At 36.1% G+C, this 24952-nt stretch overlaps 1 protein-coding gene across 4 annotated transcripts in view; it reads right to left on the bottom strand.

Annotated features, from left to right (window-relative positions):
* The window catches only part of LOC150096253 (SET domain-containing protein 4-like), a 151405-nt gene that overhangs the window by 85614 nt on the left and 40839 nt on the right, over positions 1–24952 (bottom strand). For 3 of the 4 annotated variants that reach the window (XM_090409102.1, XM_090409100.1, XM_090409101.1), the window contains exon 5: positions 6960–7389. In XM_090409102.1, the coding sequence (XP_090265228.1) occupies positions 6960–7389 (430 nt within the window). The remainder of the gene's footprint in view (positions 1–6959; positions 7390–24952) is intronic. The other variant, XM_090409103.1, reaches the window with a different exon arrangement.

The following is a 24952-nucleotide window of genomic DNA, read 5'->3' as shown; positions in this document are numbered from 1 at the left end:
ACCTGCATTGTCTTTGTCTTTCAATTTAAATTATAAGCTATGTCCACCTCTATCGATATAGTTGCTAGACCAAACTATCTTTCTTCGGTCACTGCTGTTTGCAAATAATTTTTAATCAGTTTAAGCTTAGAAAAACTTCTTTCTGCACATGCTATGCTAACAGGAATTGTTAGCATAGCAAATGGTGCCTACCGCAATATGGCTGAACGAGCACCCTTATTAAGCTGCGCCGTGAGGCAGGCTGCCTCTATGCTACACCCTGTCGATGGTACTAGCTAGACTATATATTGAGAGTGAGAGCATAAGATGTTAATACAAAAACAATGCAGATATCTTAATCGTATTCCCTGCTTTAATCTATTCTACCCTTAAACAGTTGTGGCAATTAAATAAAATTCGTATATACTTTTCTCATGCAGGTTAGAATTTTTTAGAGATAGTGCATTGACAAAGTACAGTTCAGTGTGTTGTTTACAAACCATTCATTTAAATCTAAAGAGTATTTACAGTATCAAATCTAGTTACACACACAAAGTAAATACAAATCCTTACTACTCTAAACTTTAGTTCTGGGCCAGTTTAAGACCTAAACATAACATTACATGATTATGAGACACATGCTGGTTAAGCCTAAATTGCTATTTCTTGTATAATGTTGTTACATCCTGAATGAAGCACTTTATTAAAGAAACAATTCATTTAGGATTTAACAAGTCAGAAAAATCAGCTGAGAGAAAAAAACTTGTACTCAAGCAGAAGAAATAAAGTACTAACTGTAAATAGAAATAGAATTACCTCCTTTTAGTAGAATTGTAATACCATGTAAAGAACTTCGTGTATAAATTAGTATTATACGAAATGCATCATGTATACAATGAATGGGTAAATCAGATGTAAACATTAGTCCAAAGGTCATAGGCGAGCCTGAGGCATTGGCAATCTCGGAAAGCGATGCACATTCGTTTCCCGGAAGACGCTGCTATGATCTCACGATGTGCAGAAGTTGCCCGCAGACAAAGACAGTAGTGGGCAGGAAAAGATCGCAGAAAGTAGTAAGAGGGCGCTATCGCAGCTAGTAAAAGGGTGCTAAAAAGGGGGGAAGTGAAGAGAGAGAATAAAAAGGGTTTGCACCCCTTTCTAAAGGCTTTTTTCACCTGTTTTGCTGGATGATGATTTGACTTCTCTCGTGGACCGGTGGTTCCCGATGGTGTTTCTTGGCGATAATTCGATATCGGAGGGTGCGCCTTTCCCTTCGATGTCTGAATTTCTGCTGGTACTAAAGCATGAGATGTCGGCACATGCTGCCTTTGCTGAAAGTTCCGATGGAATACTATCGCGGACGTATATTATGAACCGGCAGCTATAAACAAGGATGGCCTGAAACAGATCGAGAATAGACGAGGAAAAAAAAAACGCCAGGTGTAGAGCATAGTTTAATCTGATGACCATAGTGACCCACCACGTGGATGCAGGCTTATGGAAGTATCGAAAGAGAATTCAAACAAAGAAGGACAGTTCAGATGGACCTGGAGACCCTGCCCCAAGAAATGGTAAAGTACAGATTTTGTTGTATAATTACCCAGTCAGAAAAAGGGAAAGATCATTGTAGTGTATTAATCAAGTATGGACAGTATTTGAGAACTTTAAGTGATTATTTAGCAGTGGCTGATATCCATAAGACAAATTGTTAGGAATAATTATAGATGATTGTGACTAGTTTATTATGCAAGACTAAAATAGTAGGTAGAAAACTGAGTAGAAGTGTATAATGTGTATATTATGTGTGTTAAGTCTCTAACTCAAAGGAAGGATTCATTGTTCATGAATTAGAGTATTAATCAGTTTGAAAAAGTTTGATTTAGCATGTCCTTGAACCAATTGAAAGTGAGATTGGTCTAAGTGTATATTATGTCTTTAGATTCCAATAAATATGTTTTTTCTTTTATACCTGAGTTTTGCCTGTGATATGAACCAAAACTACCAGTCATTAATCTGAACCATGGTGGGGGGGGATTGAAAGAAAGGCATAACATGTTATAGAGGTTACGACTGCAAACCAGAATTTACTTAGCCACAGTAGAGCATTTAATTTATGAGTTTAAGCACTAAATTTATTCACCTATGTGCGCCAAAGGTCTGGAAAAGTCTCCCTGAATAAGAGTTCACTCTAAGATATTGGCTGGTGCAGCTTTAAAAAATAAATTTGTCAATATCTGAAGAGGAGATAGCCCCAGAAAGAAATTAAAGGATTCGTTCCTTTTAGCAAGGAATGACCTTTAACAGTCAGGGTAAGCACGTGAGTAAAATTAGGAATCGACTAGAGATAAAGAATTTGCTTTCCTTATAGAATGAACACGTAAGAAGTGATACAGATATTAGAGTCAGGGAAATTTTATAAGTCATGTAGTTATTGTAGAGAGGTCAATTCATAAAGGAAGTAAAAAATATTTAAAGAAGAGCAAATATATATAACAATGTCTTACAAACATATTACATACAATCTTTGCATACACTCACTATACATACTTTTAGTAATACAATTACAAGTTCCTTTTTCACAAACAGTCCTTCACGTGAAGGACTTCACCTGACTCTAATATCTGTATCATAAGAAGTGATACAGATATTAGAGTCAGGGAAATTTTATAAGTCATGTAGTTATTGTAGAGAGGTCAATTCATAAAGGAAGAAAAAAATATTTAAGGAAGAGCAAATATATATAACAATGTCTCACAAACATATTACATACAATCTTTGCATATATTCACTATACATACTTTCCTACTTTCAGTGTTTTATATAACTGAATAACTGAATTAAAAAATGTGGTGTAATCGCCGAAATATCTTTTGAACCAATTAGCCACAGAAGTCTACGCCTGCAACTCGACACAATGTTTCCCTTGTGGGTCAATAGACGATGAACAAAGCTTCTCTTTCCTTACCTGGACCACGAATAGCAGTGATCTTCATATAAGAGAATGCCTTGAGAACTCTAAAGATGAACCAATGAAGCTTCTCTTTCACTTCCCGACCACGAATGGCGGTGATCTTCGGATAAGAGGAAGCTTTGAGAATCCTGTAGATCAATCAACAAAGCTTCTCTTTCACTTCCTAACCATGAGTGATCACTGGCAAAAGTAAGCATTGAGAATCCTAGATAAATTTGCTTACTGATGGGGTGCCTTATATAGGCCTAGATTTCCGTCTTTTTCACATGCACATTTCTCTAAACTAGTCTAAACTCACCCTCGGGTATGTTTATGTCATCTTCAAGCACTTTTTGAAATCTTTGTCCTTGGAACTTGTTGACCTTTGGATACACTGTCATTCTTTGCAAGTCTCTGTAACTTTTCACTTATGGTAATCCTCTTTGTTCTTTACTAATCTTACCATAAACTCGCTGACTCATGTGCCACATTATTGTAACAAAGGCTGAACATGATGAATTGCGAAAAATATTATTTCAATGGATATTTTACATATCTTTTTCCTGAATTAAAAACATGTAAAACCAACAAGATAAGTTATGAAATTACTTATCATGAGAGATTTTACAAAGGCTTAATCTTTCTCAAAAAAAAAAAAATTCTTTTCCCACGCCTTCAGGAGATTACCTTCACTATTCCTAAATTTATATTCATTGCCCCCCTTCAGATTATTTTTATCCGTAAGTTGTGGGCTTATCTAAATTTAGGCGATTCGTACTCCTATTAACAAATATTCTTGTTTTATAGCTCTTAGTACGAGTTACAATCATACTGAACTTTCCCCAATTTTGTTGTTTGGGTGCCTCATTTACTTTGTCTACCTTAATGTCTTCAATTTGCTCTCCCTCCTTTTGAGAATTTATTTGGGCACCCTCAGCATTACTACCTTTGTGACTTACGAACATAATTTCCTCTTGAAAGGACTTATGTTTTGAATAATTTAGGGATAAACGTATTTTTATCCACAGAACTTTCCAATTCTACAGCATTAACTACTTTGTCTTCCTTCAGTCCTATCAAGTCTTGTTTCATATCCTTATTTATCCTTTCCTTTTTAATAACTTTCTTCTGTCCTTCCTCAGAGCTTTCTTGCAGAACTATCTAAGGATTTTCTTTATTAGCATAAGGAGCTGGTGCACATTAAACACCACTTTCAGAAATTGAGCTGCCTTGAGAGTATTTTGACACTTCTCTTGCCAATATCAATGTTAGAATCATAATTATTTTAAAATTTTCTTTTACTCTCAGATATCTCCTAATCACATTTCATCTAAAACACTTTGCATTTTTGATTTAAACATTAATATCAATTTCTAATAACACATAGTAGTGCCAATCATATATGATTACAAAACCAAAACTAAAAAGAATTATAATGCACAAAAAACAATAAATTACGATTGTTTTTATAGTACAATCATTGTGGCATGATGGTCTGTAAAAAAGTCAACCATTAGCTTCAAGTCAGTTCTTGCAAACAGCAGTCTTGAAATATCGACAACTATAATAGAGATGACTGGAATGGAAATGGAACGGAAGTTAGAGAAATGTGGAATTCTATAGTTGCTATTACAAGAGTTCCAAGCACAGTTAATTATGAAGATTACACCGAAACAGATGACAATTTATTGACTAAAAACAAGTTTGCAGACCAGGAAATTACTAAATATTGTACATATAGGCCTCTCCATATAATGCCTACATGAAGATGATGACGAAATGTTGTTGAGTGATGAAGAACTTCCACTCTTAGAGAGTTTTAAACAGTCTTAAAAAGTTCATGCATATATGTCCTCTACTACTGATGTCCCAGAAAATATTTTCTAGAACAGAAATTAAATGATATTAAAATAAAATTTTTAATGATTACTAAAAATATGAGATAGTCAAAAATAATTCACTTCTTAATAAAAAATAAATCAAATAAAACCTTGCAATGATTATTTGCATTTATAAGATTATTCTAAAATAATGAATTCTAACGAATTTATAATTTGTTTTCTTTTCTTATCCAGTATAATAAAATTTCAGCATAACAAAGTGATTTGCCTAGTCCCAAGTGTTTCATTTTAATGAGATTTAACCTGAATTAAATATACCATTTTCACTTTGTAAAAGATGTAAATAAATATAATGAAATCAATAAGCCATATATATATATATATATATTTTTTTTTTTTGGTAAGTCATAGTCTTTTATTAAAAACTCCGCAGATTTTGTATCATGTATAAAAGATATTATTATTAAGGAAGATGAAATCATGGCTAGGTTTGACATTGTCTCCTTATTTACCAATGTTCCTACACACGAAGTTCTTGTACTACTCAAAGATAAATTATCTAAAAAGATCATGGCCTTACTTACTCATTGCATCCACTCAGGATACTTCAAGTTTCAGGATACCATCTATAAACAAAATTATGGTCTTGCAATGGGTAATCTGTTGTCACCTGTACTTGCAAACATCTATTAGAAGATCTGGAAGTTAAAGCTATCTCTTCTTATCCTTTAAAACCAAGAATTTGGAAAAGATATATTGATGACATTTTCCTGATTTGGAGCCATGGCCATGAATCTCTCCTGAACTTCCTAGAACATCTAAATAATCAACATCTGAACATAAAAATTTTATGTTCGGATGTATTTTAAAATTTACGGCTGAGTTTGAAGCTAATGGTTCTCTTCCTTTTTTGGACATCAAACTGACCCGTTCCTCAGAGAAACTAAAAATCTCGATTTACAGAAAAGCTACGCACACCAACAGATATCTCCACAATCAATCTCACCATTATCCTCCTCAAAAGTTTGGAATGATTTCTACACTAGGACATTGTGCTTGCTCTCTTCTTGATGATGAGATAGAACTTCATAAAGAACTCAATTTTCTCAGCTCTACTTTTCAACTAAATGATTATTCTCAAAAAACAAATGACAAATTCCTATTAAATTCACCTGCTCGCAATAATGAAGAGACCGATAGTGTGAAAGGTAATATTTCTATACCATACATAAGCTCTGTCGCACCCCAAACTGGCCAAGGTTCTTAGGAAATAAAACATAAGAACTTTATTTACTCCTCTTCTGAAAATCCGCTCCTTAGTGAGTCGTCCGAAACCTAGACATCACAACCTTAAATATCCCAGTGTTTACCAGATTTGGTGCAACTGTGATATACCTTACTTTGGCCAAACAAAGAAATCGATTGAGTCACACATTGAAGAACATAAGAGAGAGAGAGAGAGACGTCAGTTACAGGAGGACACAAGCCAGTGCTTTGTCTAGTCATGTTCTGTTCTCAGCCAATTCTAATGAAGTAAACCTTAGCCATACAGTCCTATGGGACAAGTCGAATAACATTTTCCATTGCCACGATGAATTAGAAAGGAAGATAATAGAATCAAAAAAAATCATTCTCAACCCCTACATCTCAACAACAACCTGAGTTACAAACTTTCAGATTGTCATTGTGCTACAATCAAATACTGGCATTTGCGAGATGCTATATGCATGCATATGCCCAACAATGAAGTCAATGAGAGAACAGTTTTGAATGCATAGACTTCAACATTTCAACGTTGAAATATATACATTAACTTTCCATGATGTTTACAGTTATTTCCTCTATGTTTTACTGGTTATTTTTTTTTTAATGTGCACCTGAAGAAGGCTGATACAAGCTGAAATTAGTTGTGCTAATAAACTTTGTTTTCATTTTTCTCAGTTTCTAGTCATTCAATTTTTTTTTTTTTTTTAAATGTATATCAACCGAGTAAATCAATCTTCCCACACACACACATATATATATATATTACTGCATGACAGACTTAAAAAAAAAATTATAAAAATACAAAAAGAGTTTCAGAAGAGTTATTGAAATATTATTAATAAAACCTCCACTAAGGAAGGAAGGAAGGAATGGAGATTAATCAGTTTATTCGTATGAATTTTGGACAATGTACAAATACTTACACTGGCATTACTTGAATGGTTTAACATATCCAAAAAGGGAACTAATGCAAGATGACCACCACAATAGCTTCCATTACAGTAAGGTCTACCACAATCAAAGTAAACACATCTTGTGTTAACACTACACCATGCCCAACAGTACAACTGATATGAAAATTTTCCACAAAAGTCTGGAAATGCAAGTTCTAATGTAGATAAAATTTGTTTTAATTTTTGAAAAGATGTGCTCACTTGTTTACGTTGTTTCATCAATGCATCCCAAATATTTAGAGGAAGTTTATTAAGAACACGCTTTGGATAATATACTGCCATCTCATATGATGTAGGCAGTGCCTTAATGTAAGGATGCCAAAATGACGAAATTCCTCTTATCTTTTCACACATAAGAAAAATGGCCAATGTTTCTTGAGGAATTAGCGAGTCATGTATCCTGCAAAAACAAAAGAGTAATTAAACTGAAATAATGAAATTGGTTTTAACAACACAGTTTTTTGGAATCAGGTATATTTAACTTAAATTATCTTAAAAGAAAAGTCATATGTTCAGGTTCATATTTAATTTCTGACATGGAAATTAAATATGCCTTGATGAAATTGCTAAGATATATGTTAAAGGCCCACCTAACCAAATCCAGAATTCAATTCTTGGTCTCTAATTTATTATGCAGATTTTTCCTACAAACACTGATCCAAAAACAACATAAAAAAACATAATATGCTTACTTTAGTAAAAATTCATGTAGAAAAAAAGTAAGTCAGTAAATGTAAATTTTGAGAAACATGATGATTCCTACTTTTCTGTCAATGCATAGAGCTTATCAATTGACCCCAGTTTGACCTAAACTGTTTATCCCCATGTTTACATTTTGAGCCTCAAGTAATGCATAAATCTTACTTGGAACACTCAGTGCAGATAATCTGCTGAAATTCTCATATCCATCTTTATAAAGCTGAAAACAAACAAGAAATAAGTTTTATTGATTATATTACTGTTGACAGTGGTATCTTCAGAGTGGTTCAAGAAACATGACTGTGGGATCTAACAGGAACTGGTCATTTTCTTAAGATAATAGCATTAAACCCGATATCAAAATTAGGGATATTAAACTCAGCTATTTAATATCTCTAATTTATGTTGTGATGCAAAGTCTATCATGCAACAAGTACCACCATGTTCACTTTAATGCAAATTATGTTATACTTCAAAATAAATCCACTATAAACACATTTGGTAGACAGCAACAAACTTAGTGTATAAACTGACAAGAAAAAAGAACTATGGAAATAGAAACATGGAAAACATCAACTGCATTCTTAATGGGAAACCTATACAAGTGAAACATTCAGTTATTTTGATAAATTTTTAATGAAGATGAAAAATTAAATATGGAAATTGGTAACAGAATAAAAAAAAAAGTTGTCATGCTGAGGGACCATCTGAATAAATCTGTATGATATTTTAACTTGTGGATCTGAAATAAAACAACTGACTGTAGAAATTATGATAATAAGAGCATGAAAACAATATGATAATCTCCTTTTCCCCATAGTGAAATTTTGCTTCTGCCAATGTAGATGTTACATTTTGTGCTGTCAGAACACTTAGAATTTCATGGCTGACATGTCAACCATGAACCATATCAATTCATGAGGAAATAATGGATGATGAAAGGATAATTAAAGATAATTATATATGCATCTAGATTATCAGTAATCCAGAGTTTATTGTGCAACAAGTAGTACCACAACAACTTAGTTAATCATAAATAATTTAGGTGCCCTCCCTCGATGAGTCTTTGGACTCCCTGGAGGTATCACGTAATAATAATAATAATACTAAAGAAATGATTTGGGAAGGAATCGAAGTGATAATACAGGATACAGTCAAGAAGTATCTCGTCCCAATAAGAAGACCAAGAGACCCATGGATATCAGATTCAACATGGGAACTAATCAAAAGAAGGCAGTTGGAAAAACAAAGAGACATAGGGACTGAAGAATATAAGAGATTATATAGAGAAGTCAGACGAGCCATCAAGCAGGACAAGGAAAAGTTCTATACTAATAAATGTGAAGAGATAGAGTTCCACATGAGGAGGCTCAATTATAAAAGGATGTTTTATTTAGTTCGTGACTTAAAGCAAAATTTTAAGCCCAAATTGAATATCATCAAAGACAGGAATGGTGCATTACTAAAAGAAATGGAAATCAAAAACAGATGGAAAGAATACTGCGAGGAACTGTACAGTAGAGTAAATAAAGAAAATGTGGAAGAGCCCTCTCACCAGGAAAATTTTGATTTGGAACCTCCTCCACTTAGGCATGAAGTTGAAAGAGTAGTTAAGCAGCTTAACAGCAATAAGGCACCAGGTGCAGATGAAATCCAAGCAGAGTTAATTAAGGCCACAGGGGATGGAGGTATAACAGTGTTTCATAGATCGATTACAAGGAAATGGGAGGACAGGATCATGGGCTAGAGACTGGAAGAAGTCTGTTTTCATATCACTACATAAAAAGGGAGATATAAAAGCAAACTATAGAACTATTAGTTTAGTATCTCATGCAAGTAAAATTTTATTGAAGATCATGCTAAATAGGATTGAGGCCAAAGTTGATGAAGAGATGCCCGAGGAACAAGCAGGTTTTAGGAAAGGTATCAGAGATCAGATCCTTTGCCTTAGACAGATCATAGAAAAATATAAAGCATTCAAACTCCCTCTGGGAGTCTGAATTCTTTATATTTTATGTGTTTCTTAGACTACTCTAAAGCTTTTGACTGTGTTCAGCATGTGAAACTGTGGGAAGTAATGAAAAGAATGGGTTTTCCTGAACACACTATCTGGTTGATACCCAACTTGTACAGGGAGCAAGAAGTCACAGAAAGAACAGGTGTTGGATTGACTGATTGGCTTCAGGTTGGAAAAGGAGTAAGGCAAGGATATTTACTTTCTCCTCACTTGTATTTAGTGTATATACGGAGGACATCATGCATGAAGCATTGGATAAGCTCAAGACAGGAATTAGGATAGGAGGTAGATTGATCATTAATCTGAGGTATGCTGATAATACAGTACTCCTTTGTAACGACATGGAAGAACTAGGACAAATTCTTGACATAATTAACAAGATCAGTAATAACAGAGGAATTCAACTAAATCCTAGCAAGACAAAGATTATGGTTCTCAAAGGAAATACAAACAGGGAAGCTCTTGAAAAACACGTTTACCTTAATGGAAAAAGAATTGAGGAAGTCAGCAAGTTTGAGTACATGGGATCCATTATTAATGTGAAGAATTGCTATTCAGAAGACATCAGAAGAAGGTTAGGAATGGCTAAAACAACAGTCAGAGACTTGTCTAAAATCTGGAAGGATGGATCTATCTCCATGGGAACAAAGTTGAGGATTTTGGATGCTATAGAAGGCTGTTGAGGATATCATATACTGAAAAGTGTACAAATGAATGGGTGTTAGAAAAGATCATTAGAACTTTAAGGCTCCTTAAGGATATTGACAAAAGAAAGTTAAAATACTTTGGACACATTGAAAGGATGGAAGGAGGACTTCTCAGAACAGTAATTGAAGGTAAGGTTCATGGAAAAAGAGGAAGGGGTAGACCATCAATGAGATGGATGGTGTGTGTGTGTGTGGAGAAACTAATCTTCAGAGAGTTGAAGTCTCCAGAAAAGGCAAACAACAGGACTACATGGCGAGACCTGGTGTGGCACATCATTGAGCATCGGAGTGACCATACGGCATCTGTGGATGTCCAATGAACATATATATATAGATAGATAGAATCATAAAGAGATTCAAATAGACCTCTCAGAATTGTCCACATGTAGATCTTGGATGAAGCTTTCTAGCTGGAAAGACCTGGGTTTGAATCCTGTCTAGGACACGAAGAACAAGTATCAGGACTTTAACCAGTGGTAGGTTAGCCACTCTAATATAGGGATTCCAGAGTTTTATTTTATCTTCGAGAAACTTGGGGTTTTATCCCACAAAGCAAACTAGTCAGAAGAACATACACAATTTACAGTCATAGTGCATGATACAGACAGGATTGACTGCTCTATCATAATAAATATCAGGTTTGTAAGAGGCCAAGTTGCTTGGCTGTGACAGACCATTGAGTCTAACGCAAAAGAGAATGAGACTGAAACTTGTCCACAGTTATTCCTGTAGTGAGAATTGAATGTATAATTTTTTGACACATTTCATTCTCACCAGCATATTTCCTTTAGAGCAGTATTGTACCTAAGGGAATTTGGTTAAGACCTCTCAGTAGTTTGTCATAAGGAGCAAGTCTGTTCTAAAAATGATTACTATAGTAAGAATACACTGAATATACCCTTGAGGATATATTCAGTGTATTCTTACTATAGTAATCATTTAGAAAATATAGTAATCATATAGAAAATATTCAGTGTATGTTTGTAACAACAATTTTCTTGCAAATTCATCTAAGTTAGGTCTCCAATACTGCAAGATTAACTTAAATGTTTAATAAGTCCAGTTTAATAAGTTCACTATAAACTGCATCTATCTAGAACTTGCTCTTCCTTGGGCTATTTTGTGACATTCTAGTGATCTACTAAGATACCTCTCCAATTATGTTGAAGTGTTCATATATTACCTTAGAAATAGCTTAGAAATGGAAGAAAGAGTACCATTAACAGAATCAGAGATGATTAAAGTGACATGAATTACTCTGAAAGATTGCTAAAATGAAACAAAGTGACAGAACAGTATACTGTTCTGTCACTCAGTATAGAAAAAGCTCAAAAAGTGAATAAGAAGGTGACTATAGTAGATGATACTCAACCAGAAATGTTGAAATATGGGGCTATAAAAGTTTTACAGTGGCTGCACTGCATAATTCAGATGGACTAGTCAGAGAACTGAATTCTGGATGAGTGGAGTAGAGCCCTTGTAGTATCCATGTGTAATAAGGAAAATAAAACTGGGTAGAGAAATTCCTCTGTAATTTTCACTAAGTGTTCCACATAAAGATTCATATAAGCATACTTGAGAAAGAGACTAAGAAAAATTAGAGCAGGGAAACTTGGAGAAAAACAAACAGGATTCATGCCAAAGGGATCAGATTTTCACTTTAAGATAAATAGAAAATACAAAAAATTTAAACTACAAAAACAGCATGACTCTATTCAAAATGCTGCAGTGGTGTTATCAAGATTATAGCGCTACAATATAGTGTAGGTTATATTGAGCCTATATTGTAGTGCTTTATATATTCTCAATATAACCAACATTATATCGAGCAATAGTGTATATGTGAATTATAAATGAGCATTAGAATTGAAGGAGGTACAAGAAGATTGTTTTTGATGTACAATCACTTGTGAGACAAATGTGCATTATCTTTCCTGCTATTTATCGTCTATATAGATCACATCATGAAGGAAAGTGGCATTAGCCCTGATTCAAAATTTGTGATTTTCAACCAGATGATATTATACTCTTAAATAAATCCAGTACAAGAATGGATTCCTTAACCAAACTAAATAACTACCGTAACAAATATGATGAAAATCAGCAAATAAAATTTGCTTCCCTTGAGCAAATCCAGGCTGTCCATCAAAGATATTGTTGTCAACCTAATTCTGGATTCTGTTTTTCACACATCTTTCCAACACTTTAATCACAACACCTGACACACAGATTGGCCTATAATTTGATGCTTGAATTCTGTCACCTCCTTTACGAAGCAGTAAAATCTTGTCTTCCTTCCACTCCTTTGGAACTTGACCTAATCTTAGATTCATATTAAACAAATATGTCAACTCCCTGGCACATTCCTTCAAAATACGTGGCAATATATCATCAAGTCCCACAGCCTTGTTAATATTAAGTTTGCTTAATTCATCAAATACCTCTTCTTCACTCACAGTCAGCCTGTTGTCCTCCTCATCCACTGCTCTCAAACTCTTCATGATGTCACATTCACAAAGATGAAGAACTTTTATGACCTGCTCATTAAATATCTACTATATCCTCTACAGCAGTTGTTCTTATACCATTTTCTCCAATTAATGCCATCCTACCATAATTAGTTTTATTTTTGCTGGCTATATATTAGAACTCCCTGGGATTTTTTTTTTTTTGGCTTCATTAGCTAACTGCTGCTTATACTGAACTTTTGCTACCCTTACCAATCAAGTCACTCCTTTCTTGTTCTTTGTATTTTTCATGGAACTGATTATTACTACTCCTCTTATGTTGCCTTTTTTCTCTGTATTGCATGCTTCTCTTTATTCATCTATTTCACACCTACTTTATTTAATCTTCAGACATTTGAAATACACTTAGACATTGCTTCTACTAGATAGTTCTTGAAAAATTTTATGCTGACATCCAAAAACGAAAAAAGGATTTCAACCAAGAACTAGTGGATGTAAAGATAAAAAAGGAAATTTACTAGGAGAAGAAAAGAAAATAGTAGACAGATGGGCAGAATATTTTAAGGATTTATTAAACAGAGAATAAAATAGGAGAAATATTCATTTAGAAACAAGAAAGGACAATGATGTAGAAAAGAATAACCCCATAAAACCACTGACAACTAGTGAGATTGAAGCTAAAATACAAAAATTGAGAAATAATAAAGCACCAAGAGAAGATAATATAGTTGCAGAATTACTGAAATACAGAGGGGATTCAATATGTTTGGTGTTACAGGATATATTTTCAACAGTCTGGTCCAAGGAAGAAATGCCAGACCTAGAATGTTGACATAATCTGCTCTATTTATAAAAAAGGAGATAAATTTTACTGTAGTAACTACAGGGATATTATGTTACTTAATGTAGTTTATAAAATTCTTACATCCATAATACATGCGAGACTTAAAGAAATTACCAAAAAGAAAATAGGAGAATACCAATATGGATTTAGATCAAATAGAAGTACCACTGATCAACTTTTCATTATCAGATAGATGATGGAAAAATGTTTTGAGCATGCAATAGACCTACATATGTTATTTATAGACTTTAAGCAAGCATTTGACAGTCTAAACAGATAGTTTACAAAAGGCTATGAAAGAATTAGACTAAAATTAATCATATTAGTAATGATAACAATGGAAAAAACATTAAGCTGGAAATGAACGACAGAAAATTAAGCAAAAGTTAAAATAGATAATAAATTTAGTGAACCCTTCGAATTTAAAAAAGGTGTAAAACAAGGAGATGCACTATCGACAACACTATGCATCATAGCTTTATATTATGCAATTAAAGATTTAGATCAAAGAGGGACAATTTTTAATAAATCAAATGTGCTTATGCTGATGATATAGTCATCGCATCAACTAAGAAATGGTTAATTGAAGTGTATAATGAACTGGAAAGAAAAACTAATGATATGGGATTAGAGATCAATGTAAATAAAAATAAATATATGGTGATGTCAACTTCAGAAATAAGAAGAAACCTGCATCTACAAGTTGGACAGAAAATTTTTGAAGGGGGATATGGATACAGATTTAAGTATCCAGGAGATATGGTTGAGAATGAGGCACGATCAACCATAGCAATTAAAGAACGCATTCAAGCTGGTAATAAAGCATACCATGCAAATATGAGCATGATTAAAACTAAGCTAATAAGCAAAAATACTAAAATACTTATACATAAAATGCTCATTAGACCCGTGGTTATATATGGAAGTGAAGCTTGGACTCTTACTGAAAAAAACCAAACAGTTTGAGGAAATTTGAAAGGAAGATTACAAGAAGAATATATGGACCTATTGAAGAAAACAGTGTATGGGGAATATGGTATAATAAAGAAATCGGTCAGATACTAAATGAAGAAGATATTGTTAGGTTCATAAAAGCACAGACATTGCAATGGTCAAGTCATGTAGAGAGAATGGAAGACTTCCGTATACCAAGAAGAATGCCGAGAGAGAAGATATATGCAACAAGGAAAAAAAGAAGACCGAGATTAAGATGGATTGATAACGTAATCCAAGACTTGACTATTATGAAAGTGAAAGACTGGCAAAGATTAGCCAAGGATAGAAGATTGTGGAGGCAAGTAGTACAGGAGGCTAAGGTTCACAACGGGCTGTAACGTCGGATGGTAGGTAGGTAAGTAGATAGTTCTAGAATATCACCCAAGCAGCACTGTTCTCCTTTCTACCCAACTCTGTATTCCATGCTACACATAATCACCAGCCCTGTAGTTCCACATATACTCTTTGCTCACAGAAATCTCCACATGGCTGCCAACTACCTAGGTAATCACTTCATGGTCACTCTCACCAACATGAGAATCTCACCTCAATCCTCATGTGCCCTCTGTTACATAATGCCTAAGGTAGTTGTCCCTCAAAAGGTCAAGAAATTCATTTTCTTGACTTTCAGTTGCTATCTCATCATCCCAATCTATACTACCATAATTAATATCACCCATAATGATAACTATTTTATCATTTGCTTATACACTTCCTGGTCACTACCCTCCACATTACCAGGTCTATAGCAACATCCAACAAAGTATTTCATTCTGTTCACCTCTATCTAACACCATACTGCCTCAAAACCACTATTTCCCCCTTGCATCTCTACTTTGTATGGGCATAATTATTTTTCTATCATCAATAGCACTCCACCTTCCTTTTTACCCTTTCCATCTTCACAAAATATATCATACTCTTCCATTCTATTCCTGTCAGAACGTCATCCTCATCCAACCATGTTTCATTTATTCCAACAATTTTTGGATGAACAGACTCAATCAATGCAACATTTAATTTCTCTTGTTTCTGATACTTCTAGCATTCCTGGATCTATAAGTTTCACTGATACCACTTATTAGATGCGACTTCTCCACACTTTCATCGAGCCATTTCTTTTTCTCCTTACTTGTCAAAGAACCCTCTTCAAATCCAACTATTTTCCCTTCATCTAGGTCATCCTCTCTTCCCTTTTTGTCTACACACACACACACATTCACATCCTCTTGGAGCATCAACCTTTCTTATGGTGTGTTCCCCTGTCCACCATGAGTCTCTCCATTTTCCTGTTTGTCTTGCATAGTTTTCTCTCATTCTCTACACTCAGTGCTACCCACTTCTTCATTCATAAACACCAATTCAATCTCTCCTTCCTTACTCTTCTAATATTTCACACTGCTTCTTACTTGACCAGATTCATTCTCTGCACTCATTACTCTCCCTTCCAGTAGTAGTCTCTCCAAATGACTTACACCAATACCATTCAAATGCAGTCCATCACTCTTATACAATTCAATTCTTCCTTCAAACTCATTCCAAACATTAACAAACTGCACTCCTTTCTCTTTGCACATTTCTGCTAACATCTCATTCGTAATTCTTGCTCTCTGCTTCATCTCATCACTGTCATATCTGGGCAACACATTGACTACCTTTCCTATCACACTATTATCTTTTATCCTTTTCAACAACCTCCTGATATCCTATCTTACATTCTCTTTGTTCTCCAACAAGGAGAACAAAGGGGAATCTAACAAGAACCAACTTTTCTTTATCTTTAGATCAACTATCCTCTCTAATGATTTAAAAAATTCCTCTGCATTTTCTCTGCAAGAATCTTCTTGTGTAACCACAACTTCATTGCTCAATACTTCAGACTGGTTGTCTTAAATATGAAGTTCATATCTTCACATTTAATATCATTGAATACTATAGTTACTCTTTCTTTTTTTTTTCGAATGTCCATCCATACTGCTATCTTACTAGGGAACAATAGAACAAGGTGGTATCCCCTTACCTTCCTTGTCCAGCAATAGCCTTCTAAAGAGGCTCAGTGTGCTAGCCGTTTCTCATTCTTTGTGGTTATTCACTTACCAGAGTATCCTTAACACCGTTGTCACTTATGGTGATCTTCCGCTGATCAGGATAAAAGTTGTTGCTGTCCCAACTTCCAGAGGACTGTAACTTATTTAATGGCAGTTACATCTTGCCATGTCGCATCCCCATCAGTGGAAATGTGTGGCTTTTTACAGAGATAACCATGCCACTGTCTATCTCACCACTTCCTGTTGGTAGATGCCGTCCCATTGTCCACGACTGCTTATTCACAGGTTTCCCTGTTTATTCGCAGCTAACCTCTGTATCCAGAGGCCATTCCGACATCCGCAACCTGGGGATGTGCTTGGTAGCATGGGACCCATGCCCCAAACTCTTTCGTTACCTGATCATTATTGATGAATTTAACATCTTATAATTATTATTTAGAAGCATTTCAATTCATTTAGTCTCAGGAACACCAATAATGACACCATGGTTTTTCTGTAATTCCTCTATTAACTTCATTTCTTTTCCACTGATTTCACCTTTCAACTAAAGGTAATGGCTTCGTTTCTAATGAGTACTGGAATACTTGATTATTCCGGTAGCAACCTTTTCACTGTTCACTCTGATTCCTTGATAAAACATGGACTTGTTAACTAAGTGATGCCCAACCAACACGATTCACAAGGGGTGCTTAAGGGTCAAAGCTATATAACTGAGAGGAGACCTCCACATAGCCTTCAAAGGAATGCGGAGATGACTAGGGCTTCTGACCTAATGTCCGATCCTTACCTTCTCGTAGTACACCCTGTTAGGTATCTACCTGGATACTGAACGGATGAGGAATGGGCTGGCAATTCAGTAGCATCTTACAGCCGGATGGGGCATCACTTGGTTAAAAAAGCCCCCCCCCCCCGTTGTTTTCGCCAGGGAGCCAGGGCAAACAGCAAAAGTCAGCTACTGGAACAAATCCTAAAACTTAACCCAATTCAACATCACCAGAGTTCAAGATCGGTACTATCAACATAAGTAGCATGAATGGCAAAGAAATGGAGTTAGATGAGGAATTGGTTAAGTACCAGATGGACATAGTAGGGGTGACTGAAACAAAAAAGACAAAACTGGTGAGATCTTTCTGAGCAATAAATACAAAATGTTATATTCAGGTAATGACAATCAAGGACAAGAAGGAGTAGCTATAGTATTCAACACTAAATATGAGGCTAATTTCCGTGAATGACAGGCATTATCAAGTAGAGTGATGTTGGCAAATATGAGAATGGGGAAGGAACTGGACAATGAGACTTATTTGTGCCTATGGTCCCACAGAAGGTTCTACTAAAGTAGAAGTGGAGGGATTTTTTTGAGGCTTTAGAGAAAGCAATTGACACAATAAAAAAGGAAAAGTTGATCCTTGTTGGGGATCTAAATAGCAGAGTAGGAAATGATTATCAGACAAACAAAAATATTTTGGGAAAATTTGGAGAAAAGAGCCAAGCTAATAATAATGGCAAATACCGGTTGGATTTCTGCTCAGAACATGGGATGACTGGTTATTACTAACACCATGTTCCAACATAAAAATATGCACAAATTCACATGGAGAGAAGAGGCAAGGAATAAGAAAAATCTCATGGACTATGTTATTGTTGATAGTGATGTTTTCTCCCTGGTGCAGGACACCAGAGTGTACAGAGGATTTGAAATTGATCACCATTTAGTCTTGAGGAGGATAAAATTAAATTTCATATTGAAAAGAAGAACACGTAAGAAAGTTTTAAAGCGAATAAAAGTTGAGCAGATCTCAGATGTGACCTGTAGACTAAAATACACAAATATTATTCAAGAAAAAATTAAAGAGTTTGAGAGCAGGAACCAAACCTTGGAGAATCAGTAGCAAGCCCTGATTGATTCAGCCAGAGAGGCATGTGGTGAGGTTGTCTGCAAGGATAGAAAAATCAGAACTCCATGGTGGACCCAGGAAGTAAGAGAGGCAGTGAAGGAAAAGAAGAAAGCATATCAAAAGTTCCTGGCAAATAAGTCAGCTTGTGCTCTTAGAGAATATTGAGACAAATTAAGAAAGCAAAACACTGTGTAAAACTAGCTAAACAAAAGTCATGGGAGGACTTTGGCAAAAACCTTTAACATCTCTAATTCGTTGTGTAAAACGAGTTAGAGATGATAAAGGTGACATGAAAACAGGAGAAAAAGATATCTTTGAAGTATGGAGTAATTACTTCGAAAAATTGCTAAATGAAACAAGCAATGATAGCACAGTGGTAAAAAATACTCAACAGGCATACAGTCAGGAATACATATCCATACTTGAAGTAGAAAAAGCCATGAAAAGCCTGAAATGTGGAAAGGCAACAGGAGTAGATAATATCCGACCCTCAAGTATGGAGGTATAAAAGTCGTTCAATGGCTGCACTGCATAGTTCAGAAGGCCTGGACAGAGGGACGAATTCCAGATGATTGGATTAGAGCTCTCATAGTACTCATATATAAAGACGAAAATAAAACTGAACGTGAGAATTACAGAGGCATTTCATTACCGAGCGTTCCTGGCGAGATATATGCAAGTATACTTGAGAAACAGTTCAGATGGATTGTGGGAGAAAAGCTTAGTGAAGAACAAGCTGGATTCAGGCCAAATAGAGACTGTCAGGATCAGATTTTAACTTTATGACAGAGTGTTGAGAAATCATAGGAATATAACAAAGATATGTATTTAAGTTTTGTAGATCTGGAAAAGACATTTGACAAGGTGCCAAGAGAGAAGCTATTCAATACGCTACAGTTATATGGTGTCAATGGAGCATTATATCAAGCGATACTTAGTCTTTATTTGAGATGTAAGTCTGCAGATAGAATTGAAAGAAGTACAGGAAGATGGTTTAAATTTAAATCTGGTGTGAGACAAGGATGTACATTATCCCCTCTCTTATTCATTATCTATATGGATATCATTATGAAGGAAAGTGGTATTAAATCTGATATCAAAATTGGAGGTGTTAATCTCAGCTCTTTGCAGATGATATTATACTTCTAAATAAATCTGCTACAAGTCTGCAAGATTCCCTGACAAAACTGAATGACTGTTGTAATAGATATGGTATGAAGGTCAGCATTAAAAAGAGAAAGACAATGAAAATAGGCAGAATCATTGAAAATGTCAACTGTGTTGTGAATGGAGAACCTGTGGAACAATTAAAACATTCCATCTACTTAGGCACGTTTTCAGTGAAGATAGTAAGTTAAATTTGGAAATAGACAACAGAATCAACAAAGCTGGTATGGTACGAAGGCAAATGAATAAATTTATATGGAATAAGAGAGAAATTAGCCAAAATACTAAATTAGCTGTATACAAGACAGTGTTTAAACCAATTTTAACTTATGGATCTGAGAGCTGGGTTAGAAGTAAAACACTTGAACAAAGACTAGAGACAGCAGATATGAGAGTCCTGAGAAAGATTAGTGGCATGAACAGATGGCATCAATGGAAATATCATATTAAAAATGAGGATATTAGGAATGCGTTAGCAGAGCTAATCTCAGGTGGTATGGTCACTTAAACAGAATGGGCGAGGAAAGATCAGCAAACCAAGTGTTCTCTGCCAGGAAAACGACCCAGAGGAAGACCAAGATATAGCTGGATTGATATGGTACAAAGTGATGTAGATGATGGAAATATAAGATCTGATAATGTTGGCGTCTTGACATGCAACAGACTGATTTGGAGGAAAGTTGTAGATAGAAAGTTAGTAGTGATGTAAATTTTTCATGTAGTAATATCATATCCTGTACCCCATCCCCCGAGGGTATATATATCAGGAATTTGATGATGATGTACCACTATTTGGAGTTTAAATCAATATAGAACACAATTTGGTTCGCTAAGTTTCAAACCATCATATATTGTTTAAGGAAATTAACAATGTATTTGAAGAAATGCATTGTTATAAGAAATGCTGAAGTATGGTGGTATAAAAGTCTTACAGGGGCTGCATTGCATAGTTCAGAAAGCCTGGACAGAGGTACGAATTCCTGATGATTGGAGTAGAGCTCTCATAGTACCCATATATAAAAAGGGAAATAGAACTGAATGTGAGAATTACAGAGGTATTTCCCTACTGAGTGTTCCTGGCAAGATCTACGCAAGTATACTTGAGAAACGGTTGAGAAGAATTGTGAAAGAAAAGCTTGGTGAAGAACAAGCTGGATTCAGGCCAAATAGAGGCTGTCAGGATCAGATCTTCACTTTACGACAAATAGTCGAGAAAGCATGGGAATACAACAAAGATCTGTATTTAAGTTTTGTCGATCTAGAAAAGACATATGACAAGATGCCAAGAGAGAAGCTATTCAATACGCTGCAGTTATATGGTGTCAATGGGGCATTATATCAAGCAATACTTAGTCTTTATTTGAGTTGTAAGTCAGCAATTAGAATTGAAGGAAGTACAGGAAGATGGTTTAATGTTAAATCTGGTGTGAGACAAGGATGTACATTATCCCCTCTGTTATTCATTATCTATATGGATCACATTATGAAGGAATGTGGTATTAAACCTGATATCAAAATTGGAGATGTTAATGTCAGCTCTTTGCTTTATGCGGATGATGTTATACTTCTAAATAAATCCGCTACAAGTCTGCAAGATTCTCTGACTAAATTGAATAGCTGTTGTAATAGATATGGTATGAAGGTCAGCAATAAAAAGACCAAGACAATGAAAATAGGCAGAATCATTGAAAATGTCAACTGTGTTGTGAATGGAGAACCTGTGGAACAACCAAAACATTTCAGCTACTTAGGCACGATTTTTACTGAAGATGGTAAATTAAATATAGAAATAGACAACAGAATCAGCAAAGCTGGTATGGTGGGAAGTCAATTGAATAAATTCATGTGGAATAAGAAAGAAATTAGTCGGAACACTAAATTAGCTGTATACAAGACAGTGTTCACACCAGTTTTAACTTATGGATCTGAGAGCTGGGTCAGAAGTAAAACACTTGACCAAAGACTAGAGACTGCAGATATGAGAGTCCTGAGAAAGATTAGAGGCGTGAACAGATGGCATCAATGGCAATATCATATTAAAAATGAAGATATTAGGAAAGAACTTGACATTGTCAGCATCCAGGAATGTGTTAGCAGAGCTAATCTCAGGTGGTATGGTCACTTAAATAGAATGGGAGAGGAAAGATTAGCAAAATAAGTGTTCTCTGCCAGGTTGGCAGGAAAACGACCCAGAGGAAGACCAAGATATAGGTGGATTGATATGGTACAAAGTGCCTTAGACGATAGAAATATAAGATCTGATGATCTTGGAGTCTTGACAAGTAACAGACTGATTTGGAGGAAAATTGTAGATAGGAAGTTAGTAATGATGTAATTTTTTCATGTAGTACTGTCATATCCTGTACACCCCTTGAGGGTACATGGCAGGAATTTGATGATGATGATGAACAATGTATTTGTTAATATATGAACTTATTATCCTATATTTTGCCGAAGTGAAATTGGCATCATCAGGAATTAATACACTTATATTAGACATGTGCACACAGACACACTTCAGTACATACACATACATATATACATCTTCAAGTCCCACCTTTCATAATTGGGTTGTGGGGGCAACAGCTGCAAGAGGAACTTCCAATGGACACGATCCTCTGCCACCAAGCTCAGATGTTCTGGTGGGATTCCCAAACGTGTACACCCAAGGTTTTGGATATAATCTATCCAGAGAGTCCTTGGCCTTCCACCCTCTGGCTTGGTAAAGAGGGTCCGCTGAGGGAGCCTCTTTTGTGGCATTCTGACCAGGTGCCCATACCAACGTAATGTGATCTCTCAACATGGAGAAGCAGGGTTGAGTATTGAGGGTTTCCCGAATTGCAGAGCTTCTGACTCCGTCGAGTCTTGTCAGCCTCGCAACCTCTCAAAGTAACCTTATTTCAGCCGCTTGGATTCGTGTCCGCATTCTTTCGGTCATTACCCAACTCTCATGACCATAGGTGAGGATGGGGACATAGACTATATTGAAGACAGCCAGCTTTGCCTTCTGGCTTAACTCCCGCTTCAATACTACAGAAAGTGCAAGCGCCCATAATATTGAGCTTGCTAAGCCAATTCGAGTATCTAGCTCTACATCCAATTTTCCATCATTCGTGAATATGGACCCAAGGTATTTAAACTTCTCCATCTGCCTCATTGGGACTCCACTTACATGTAGAGTGCACTGGGATGGTTGTCTTGAGACCACAAATGTTTCAGTTTTGGCCACACTGATCTTCATTCCGGCGTCTGCACAAACAGCTACAAACCTATCCAGGGTCCGCTGGCAGTCATCTGTTGAAGAGCTAAGCAGAACTAGGTCATCTGCAAAAAGCAGACATCCAATGCTACATCTTCCGATTCTGACACACTCACTGCCTCGGCTGTGCCTATAAATCCAGTCCATAAATATTATGAAAAAGAGGGGTGACAGAACACACTCTTGGTGGAGGCCAACGGAGACTGTGAAAGGTTCAGACTTTGTGCTATTTACCCTGACACAAAACTCTGGGCATTCATACATGGACTTGATGGCAGCTAATAGTTGGTCATCCACTCCATACTCCTGTACTACTTGCCAAAGCTTATCCCAAGGAACCTGGTCATATGCATTCTCCAAGTCCACAAAACATGTGTAGACATTCTTGGCATATTCCCAAGATTTCTCAAAGACTTGCCTTAAAGTGAAGATTTGGTCAGTTGTGCTTCTACCAGGACGAAAGCCACATTGTTCTTCCTGAAACTTTGACTCAACTATGCTCCTGCACCGTCTTTCCAAGCACTTAGCATACACTTTCCCAGGCAGGCAGAGCAGAGAGATGCCACGATAATTACTGCAATCCTTCTGGTCTTCCTTCTTGAAGACTGGTATTATTATGCCTGTCTGCCATTGCTTTGGTGCTCGCCCAGATATCCAAGCAGCCTGACACACTCGAGTCAGCCAGAGAAGACGTCTCGATTTAAGGCTTTTAGCATTTCGGGCCAAATTTCATCATCGCCAGCAGCCTTGCCCGATTTTTAGCGATTTTATTGCTAAATGGACCTCTTCTGCTGTGAGATTAGTCATTGCACCGATCTGCACCTCTTGGATGTCCACAACTGCTGGGCCACCCGGGTTAAGAAAGCTCTCTCAAAGTATTCCCTCGATCTGTGGAGGATATCCTTCTCGGTTGTTAAAAGTGCACCATCAGAAGCTTTATTCGCCCTTGCTGTGCACGATTTCCTCCCTCGAAGGCGTCAGATGGTCTGCCAGAATACTTTGTTTGCATTTGCATAGGATGAGTCTAATCTTTCTCCAAAGGAGAAAGATTAGACACTTCAGTAATAAAGAAAAACCGGAGAGGTACAGGGAGACCCAAAGTCTCACAATTACATCATCCATTGGCTTCAGTTAGGTATTTTTGGTTGTTGAGCTGACTGTCTGTGAATGAGGGTTTCCCAAATGGGGGGAGGGGAGTCTGATACAACCATATTTCTTTGGGTTAGGATAGTTGGTGAGAGCTGCAGCTGATTCAAGGGAAAAGCCTCTCGAACTTGAATTTGCTTTGGTGGAGTAAGGTGGCTCTTTTCCAATGGATGTTGTGCCGGTTATACAGGGCATGATCTGCCAATCTTGAGGGTCTTTTGTTTTTGGGGGAGTGGATAAGGGCTGCTAGCTTTTTGTGTGGCTTATAGATGGTCACAAGATTGTATTTTTTTAATATCTTGGCCACCTTTTCTGAGATGCCCCGGATATAGGAGATGATGATAGATTTACTGTAATATGTTGGGAGGGCTGGTGTGGGTATGCCATTGGCCAAACACGTGTTTTTTATGTTGGTGAGTTCTGTGTTGAGTGCATTGTTATCTAAGCAAATTAATTTTGCCCAGTGGACTAAGGTTTTTATAGTCCCAAATTGTTAGAAGGGGGGGTTGACTGCTGATGGATGTATCTACCTGTGTGTATGGGGGGTGGGTCTGTAGACTGTAAAGGTCAGGGTTCCATTTGGTTGTTTTGTAACTAGGGTGTCTAGGAAGGGTAGGCTATTGCTGCTTTCTATTTCTGTTGTGAACTGGATCCTTAGATGTTGGCTGTTCAAATGGGAAAGGAAGTTGTGTAAGGTGTCCCAACCATGTGGTC

This window comes from Typopeltis vanoorti, chromosome 19 (assembly GCF_054136105.1).
Source record: "Typopeltis vanoorti isolate ZY-2024b chromosome 19, IOZ_Tvanoo_1.0, whole genome shotgun sequence".
NCBI lineage: Eukaryota > Metazoa > Arthropoda > Arachnida > Uropygi > Thelyphonidae > Typopeltis > Typopeltis vanoorti.
Note: the sequence above shows the minus strand (reverse complement) of the source record. Positions and strands in the feature narration are given on the sequence as shown.